The 8,479-nt window shown below is 43.3% G+C and overlaps 1 protein-coding gene across 1 annotated transcript; it reads right to left on the bottom strand.

Annotated features, from left to right (window-relative positions):
• Window positions 1-4,846: 4,846 nt before the first annotated feature.
• On the bottom strand, window positions 4,847-7,596 carry LOC123425032 (ubiquitin-like). The gene is made up of 4 exons (XM_045108704.1): window positions 7,465-7,596; window positions 6,358-6,550; window positions 6,119-6,158; window positions 4,847-5,360 (listed from the first exon to the last, which is right to left on the bottom strand). The coding sequence occupies exons 2-4, from the start codon at window positions 6,538-6,540 to the stop codon at window positions 5,302-5,304; spliced, it is 282 nt and encodes a 93-aa protein (XP_044964639.1). The 5' UTR covers window positions 6,541-6,550; window positions 7,465-7,596; the 3' UTR covers window positions 4,847-5,301.
• Between the last annotated feature and the right edge of the window lie 883 nt (window positions 7,597-8,479).

The raw sequence follows: 8,479 nt of genomic DNA on the forward strand, positions 1-8,479 counted from the left end.
CAGGCTTTCGGTGACGTTCGTTTATTGAAAAGAGACGTTTTCGTCGACTACGAGGTGTCAGAAAATGATTTTGTAAAATCATAAGATGCTATGTCGGTTTAATCTTTTAAAGATGTTCACAAGAGTAAGAGGTACATGTATGCGTTCATATAAATGAATGTATGTTCACGTATATAAGCAACTCTGATTATATTGTGTTCAAAAAGAAAAATTGCAGCAACGCAACTAAAAATTATCAACAAGTACTCCCTCCGTCCCAAAATTCTTGCCTTAGATTTGTGTACAAATGAATGTATGTAAATATTAAAACGTGAGTAGATACATTCATGTATAGACAAATCTAAGACAAGAATTTTGGGACGGATGGAGTACTAAATAAGGAAATCACCCAAATAAATGTTAAAGGAAAACACTTTAAATCAGGCGGCTGATTTCTGCGCTATTTAAACCTTCTCGAGCGTTCGACACCTGTCCAGCCTCACGCACTCCCTTATCCTCTCGTCCTCCCTTGTCCAATACTCTCCCGTCCACTCTTTGCATCGTCTTCCTCGCCCAAGCTGATCCCCTTTCTCTTCATCGCGCCTCCTCTACACAAACTATCCACGGCCTCGCGTGCCACCGTCGCTAGCCATGAACCCCTCCGCCTGGCCCGCGCGCTGCTCCCCTTCCCCATCCCCCATGACTGCAAATCCATTGGGGATCTCCGCCATTCCTGCAAGTAGAGAGCTGCACAACACCGTCGTGGTTGCAGCTGAGCTTCGCGGGGACGGCGCCGCGGGCTGCAATGGAGCTCGGTCGGAGTTACCATGGCTTCGTCGGAGCCGTCAACGTTGCGTTGGAGCTCCGCCAGGGCTTCAATGGAGCTCGGTCGGAGTTGCGATGGAGCTTCATCGGACCCGTCGATGCCGCGTTGGAGCTTCGTCGGGGCTGCAATGGAGCTTGGCCGGAGCGCCGGTGTTGCGTTGAAGCTCCATCGAAGGTGCAATGGAGCTTCGTCGGGGCTGCATGGAGCTTCACATGTGGCGTCGGCGCTCCGTTGCAGCTTCATATCGCAGCTGGTGTTGCTATGAAGCTTTTTGTTAACGTTTAATGTTGCCATGGACAGCACCTGCAGCTACGGATGCAGCGCCAGATCCGACGTCTCCTAGCGCCAGATCTAACAGCTGGCTAGGCGGAAATCATCCGCGTGATCCGTAGCAGCGACCAATGTCAAATGTGCATCTGCCATGCCTTGAAGCTTCACATCTGAGTCCAGCCCACAAAAATAGACCCCATGGCTACTAGTAGCTAAATTCAAACTTCGTTATGAACGACAAATTGGCGTATTATTCACGTCTTGATTTGTCTCTTTGTTCCTTTCAAATGTAGGCCATGTTGGGATTTAGGGTCTGTTTGAATTGTGGCTATCTCTTATCATATGTAGTCATCATATTTTTGTCACACTTGCCTTACTTAGGTTGTTTCAATTGTTAACCACACTTTGACTTGCGTAAAGGAATTTTATCACACTCTTTGTGTCTATAACATATGGGGTTTACTGTTCACATAAAAAAATCTTGCATGGGTGTGGCAAGAACCAAACAGCCATCTAACTAGGTTAAACTTGAGTAAGATGAGGTATGGTAAAGTGTGGCACGTCGTGGCTAGGAACCAATCAACTCTTTAAATTGTCGCCACGCTTTGGTGCACACGACCAATCCCGGTGGTTTTATAGGTAGCACTTTCAAAATCTTAACTCTTGACTAGCTATTTGCCCATGAGTTGCAACGAGGCGTAAATATTCTAGTGGTTCTACATTAATCATATCTGATCTACGCCTTACACTCATCGTATTCTACATTTTTGTAATTATTAATTTGACTTGAGTACGTATAGGAGAAAGCAAGGGAAGTTTTGATTTAATTGAGGTTTTGATAAGATTTGATTTGATTTCCGTATGAGGAGGAAAAGGCAAAGAAAGTTTCCATTGAATTAAGATTTTGATAAGAATTGATTTTATTTTGTTTCATGGAGTTAATGCATCACATGGTTTTGAAAAGTATCAATTTTGTTTTGATTATTTCAAACTACTCTATTTACATTTTTATTTGTTGAAATTACAAAAAAAAAACAAGTGAAGGGTGGCATGGAGAGGAAAAAAGGAAGCGGAAACGTGGAGGCAACCCTACCAACTCTTCTTTAATTAATAGTAGAGACAGTCTCTCTTGTACGATCAACATAAGCTAACCATTGCTACTCGTGGATCAACCAACCACATTTGTTAATGGATATCGTAGAAAAAACTTTGTATAACCATGACTCAATAATTTGTAACTAGCCTTGCGCTATTTTTTATGCCAAAATTTTACACGACTTAAGTACAATAATGTGACATAAGCCAGCTATATAAAGTTAAATATTATTTTTACTTAGTTGAAGGAGAAAGAAGAACAGCAGGTTGTAGAATAGTAGCCGACTATAGTAGGAGTTGCGAGACATTTTGTGAGATTATAAGATAGACTTACTATTAATAAACCAGTACACATTTAAAACTTATTATTACACATATTGGCTATTAGTTTAACTCTAGATGATATGTCAATTCCTTATAACCGATTGTTGATTATATTATTAACCATGATCTTAAAACATGATTAATAGAATAGTCAAGAGACGGTTATATGAAGTTATCATGTCACTTATAGCCTATCTAATAGCTCATTCATATAATGAGTAGTCATACTAGTATGTTACCATTAATATATAGCACGCCTTTTTTCTTCATAAAGATTGTTGGGGCTCGTACTATAGTGGGCTGTAAACTAGTAGGTTGTTTCTCTTTTCTCTTTTCCCCTCTCTCTTCCTACTAGACATAAATCTAATGTGACATTTTTTATAACCTGCCTATGTGCGAATATCCAATTCCAAGCCCGGTCTCATGTGCACTCAGTCAGAAAATAATTTATAAAAAATTTAAAAAAATCCAATATTTTTTTGTAGAAGGTACATAATTTGACGTGTTAGCTCGCTCTAAATTTCAGACCATTTGAACATTTGAATAGCTCTCAACAAGAAAGACGAATTGGGGTCCGAACAGTATACGAACAATACACTTTTTAAAAGACCTCAAATTTGTCTCTTTTTTTTTCCGAGAGCTACTGGTATGTTCAAGTAATTTAAAATTTAGAGCAAACATATCACATCAAATTTTCTACTATGACAAAAAATGATTTTTTAGTATTTTTTTTATTCAACATGGGTACAAATGAGCCCGGAAACCAAAACGCCTCATCCGCCTATGTGACTCTATTGTGTTGGAGAGAGTACTACCAATTATTTATAACCGCTCCACACTTTAATACTTTATCAGTCACAAGCTACCTGATGGTCTATCTGCTACTTTATCCTCTAAAATTGAAAACAATTAAAAGGTTTGTTAGTTTGACAAGACACGTACACCATTTGACATTGCATTGTCGAGCGTGACAAAGTATCTGCCTCAAATATGAATCTAACCCACGCATCAAAAAACAAAGAAAACAAATCCCGCAGCAAGGAAATATCAAATTAGACAAGACCGAGTGGTTATTCGTGGCAATGGCTTTTACGTCGTTATCTTGTTGAACACATTGCTTGTTGAACACATTGCTTGTTGAACACATTGCTCGGATATGTTCGGACCAATTTTTCAGGGTGAAAACTTTGATACTGGCTTTTGTGGTTGGATCCGATGACGACGTCACTTGAGTGTCACTTCCTTTCTGAAGGCGTTGCTGTTGAAGATCCTCGTCATTCATGTAGTGTCAATGGTTATTGCGGTTATGGTCTCCGTTGCAGTTTGCGGATCGTTCATCTGATCGCTTTGCGGATTATTTCTTGTCCCCTTTTCTTTTTTCCACACTTGCACATAGCTTTGGGTCTTATGACTTTGCTAGTTGCCAGTGTGTTTTCACGTGTGTGTTGGGTTGATTATGTGCATCTTAGTTATACAGAGCCTGGACTGTTTGATCTAAATTGTAGAGTAGATAGAAGAAAACAGAAAAGAAAAGGGGCAGTACTGGGCGTCGGCACGCCGGTCGCAGCGCGACCATCAGATCTGCGGGGCGCACCGTTAGATCTATCCATGCAGCAAATTTCGGCCACGATGCAACAATTTTCGTCCATGGTTACAACAAAAATATGATTGTAACAAAAAAAATCAACGTGATCGTAGCAAAAAAAACGACGCTAATGATGCGTTATAGCAAAACAAAATATGGGTTGTAGCAAAAACAATCCGGTGAACTCGGATTGCAACTCTTTTAATGAACGGTTACAGTAAAAAATGATAGCAGCTGTAGCAAAAAATAACACGGTTATAGCAAAAAATTCGACAAACTCGTGTTGCAACTAAACTTGGATGCAACTTTTTAGTTAACAAAATTTAGCAACAATCATCAACGTTTGCAGCAAAAATCATGTCGGTAGTTGAAAAAAAACAGTTACAATAAAAAATGACGTCTCGCAGCACAAAAGGAAGGGAGAGTTACCCCGGGATCGCACGACCCGCACGGGACCGGCCGCAGTGTTTCGGCCGACGCGCCATGCCGAAACGTTTCCCAAAGAAAAGTTATGAAGAACGCATTATGTCGACCCTGTGTTTGCCAAATCTCCACAGCCTTCAAAAAAATATGAAGAGCTGCCATATGCGTTATGGAGGCTGCGAATATGACGACTTTGCTTGTCGCTGCAAAGGCATGGTGGGATACATCGACTTTCAATCTGGCGTCAGGGAAAATGGGACACCAGTGCAGGCGCCGAATCCCAGAGTCCACATGAAAACCATCTCAGATCCACGTAAACAGCAACAGCAAGAACAAGAACAACCTTCGACACGAACCAGCTGGAATTCCCACAAACAGACCGACATCGTAGTCCCTAGCGCGCACCAACTGGCGAAAAACAACGGGGCGTGCATGACACAGAGCATTAGGTGGTGGGATCCCGATCACTGGTCACCACCACCAACGGATCTCATCCCACCACCCGTGTTTCATCCACGCGCCGGTACAAAAGACGGGTAGGTCGGAGCACCAGGACACGCCCCCGGTGGGTGGCGGGATCACACACGTATCGGCTGCTGGAGGGTCCAAATCCAAACTAAATGCCATCCGCAACGGTTGTTTAGGGTCTTTAATAGCACGGACACACACAAGACATAAGCGAGCAACATCCTAGAGGCTAGAGGCTAGAGAGCAAGCAACATGATCTGCTTCGGGGAAGCCACTGACGGCGGTTCGTCCTTGCATGGGTTGGGTAGGGGGGACGGCGGACGGGCTGGCCTCATGAGGACACCAAGAAATCGCTTGGGTCGGCGATGGACACCTCCTCGAACTCGTTATCTGGTGAGAGGAAAAGGAATGTCACAAGTCAGGAGGTTTGAAAAACGCAGCAGGTATAGGAGGAGTCGTGGACAAACGACAGAACGATTAGAGTTTGGTTAGAATTACGAAGCACCATCTTTTTCAATGTTATAAATTAGAATTAGGTACATAGCATTGTTCTAGAGAGAACATGAATCTAGGCACTCTAGTCCGTAACCACCATGACATGGTACAAAGAAGTTATCATTTACTTTGCTCCGGCATGGTAATTACAGGCAGACAATAATAAATGTCCTTCAGGTTGCACTTCAGCTTTAATGCTTTCATTTATTTATTTACAGTGAAGGAACTGAATCATAAATTAATACTCCCTCCGTCCCAAAATAAGTGTCTCAACTTTGTACTAGCTCTAGTACAAAGTTATAGTACGCCTGAGACACTTATTTTGGGATGGAGGGAATAGAGAGCAAGAAAGCATAGAAAAATTCAATTTGTTGAACCGACAGTTTTGTAAAACATATTTCGATTGTGGTTGGAGAATGATGGTCTATCATGTACCACAGAAAATAATAACAAGAATTATTCTTCATAAAGACACTTTGTACAAAAGAAGCAGTTGGTGGCAACAACCATTGCTACAAAAATGATGACTATGCCCGGTTGCTACTCAGCGTCAGAACCGAAGGAACACAAAGCAATAGCTCAAAAACAGACAAGAAGCAAAACATTGAGTGCATAAGGGTCAAACATCAAGCCAAATGATACTAGAAAAGAACCTTTTCTCAATGCCAATGCAACGACAGCGTCATTCTCCACCTGCACAAGTATCAAAATCAATTTAAGTCATGGAAGTAAAGGAAATGGGTTAAGCTGAATGGTGGCTTTGATCTGCAGATATAATTAATAAACTAAGGTTACACGAATCAAATTGTACCATGCCTACAGAATATTATTCCCTCTGTGAATACTGAATACTAGGCAAATGTGTTCTCCAACAAGTAATATATATTTGTACCTTTTGATCAGCCAGCGTCTTGGAGTCATCCAATATATTGTTGGTAGCCAACAAGATCAACCTCTGGTTATTGGGAGGGTGGTCTGTTATCGACTGCAACTTCTGTTTGATATTCAAAATTGTCTCTGTTGGATCACACTGTATGAAGTAGGTAGTCTTGTTCCGCTTGACTCGAATATACATGCTTGCAACCCTGCATCAGAGAGATATGCCCAGAATCATCAGCCAAACAGGGATATACCATGCTTATACCTATCTAAAGCAATCTTCACTACTCGACGCGTTGTCAGATCATTATCTTGTTAAGCATAAGATTTGCGTCTCAACATTCATATTCACAATTCTGTGGATCACGGAGTTTTTCTTTGGACATGCGAAGACCGAAGATATTCACGGAAAGTACAATCTGCTGGAAAAGCACCAACAAATCCTACAGCAAGAGCAATACAGATCACCGAGCATGTCAGAGCTAAGACAACGGCTCCTTTAATCGGCCGTGGTGTCATGTATATTCCACTTATTGTAGCAAAATCCTTAAGAATCTACTCCCTCTGTTCCTAAATATAAGACCTTCTAGAGATTTCACTATATACTACATACGGATGTATGTAGTCATATTTTAGAGTGTAGATTCACTCATTTTACTCCGTATGTAGTCTATAATCAAAACTCTAAAAGGTCTTATATTTCGGAACGGAGGGAGTATTGAGCATGCATGTTTTAGTCCCCTTTTCAGCTTATATACCTTGCAGGAAAATCTTAGTACATGTGATTTCACCAAAAAGTAACTAAGAGAAAATCTTAGCCTAAGGTGCACCAAGCACCAAAGGCTAGTCATACCAGGATAAACAACACGGGCGAAGTGCGATAACTGAACAAATCCTTTACTGCATGGGACACCAAATCAGCGAATATCTAATGTAATTCTACGGGTTCTTTCGCCCCAGCAGCACTAGCGCGGAGCCTCGCGGAACAATTTCCATGCGCGACTGGTCAAGCACGAAAACAAACGGGCTAGATGCCTCGCCTCGTCTCGCGGCTACTTCCGAGAGCTGCTCGAACGCAAGGGGGGCTTGCCAGATTCGTCCGCGGAGGAAGGAGACGCACCTGAGCGATCTGTGCTTCGGTTGCCGGCGGGGATATGGGGGGGGGGGGGGGATCGGCGGATCCGGCCGGAGTCGGTGGGGCGAGCGGGGACGGGGACGGGGGCGCGGCGCGGGGGAGCGAGGCCGGTGGTGGATCGTTGCGTGGCTGGAAGCGAGGGGAGCGTCGAGAAGAGGAGACAGGGAGGACGGACGGACGGTCGCCGCTGCCGCCGTTCGTTTAGTGGGCCGTACGGTGGTGGGCCGCCGACTACGAGGCGGGCGCCCACGGGCTAAGAAGCTGTAAGTGATGATTTTCTTCGTGGTTCAAATCCGAACGAATTTTGGGCCTGGAGCATCTCTAACACCCGTAAAAGACCCCGAATAGTAAAATAACCATCGTTTTACACCTTTAGAGCAACTCGAAGACCCAAACGGCCGCCCGCTCAACATTCGTCCTTTTTAAGATTTAGGTCGACAATGTGTTCAACGTCCGTGATCCATTTTATGTTCGCGCACATATTTGAAAAGTAGATCAAGTCAACGATCATGCCGTCACCCAAAGTTCATGCCGACATCATGTCAACGGCCGGCATACAATGCCAGCTTCAGAAAACAGTTCATGCTGGCGCACTTGCTAGCGGCCGACACACATACCAACACACAAAAAAGAACGAAAGTTCGACCATGCCATCATGTTTGTGATCATGCCAGCACATTTGCCAGCATATAAAGAAAGATGACGCGGGCGGGGGAGCGAGGTCGGTGGTGGATCGTTGTGCGGCTGGAAGCGAGGGTAGCGTCGAGAAGAGGAGACATGGGGACAGACGGACGGGAGCTCCTACATGTCGCTCTTTGCGGCAGGGAGTCCTGCTCCGCACAGGGTGGCGCCCCCGACGGGGCCGACCCGGCTTCGTTTCCTTTTTTTCTGTTACTTTTTTCCTTTTCTGCTTATTTCCTTTTTCTCCATTTTCCTTTTATTTTGTATTTGAAGCAAAAACATTTTTTGAATTTGAAGAACAATTTTGAAAAACCATGAA

This window comes from Hordeum vulgare, chromosome 2H, assembly GCF_904849725.1.
Source record: "Hordeum vulgare subsp. vulgare chromosome 2H, MorexV3_pseudomolecules_assembly, whole genome shotgun sequence".
Taxonomy (NCBI): Eukaryota; Viridiplantae; Streptophyta; class Magnoliopsida; order Poales; family Poaceae; genus Hordeum; species Hordeum vulgare.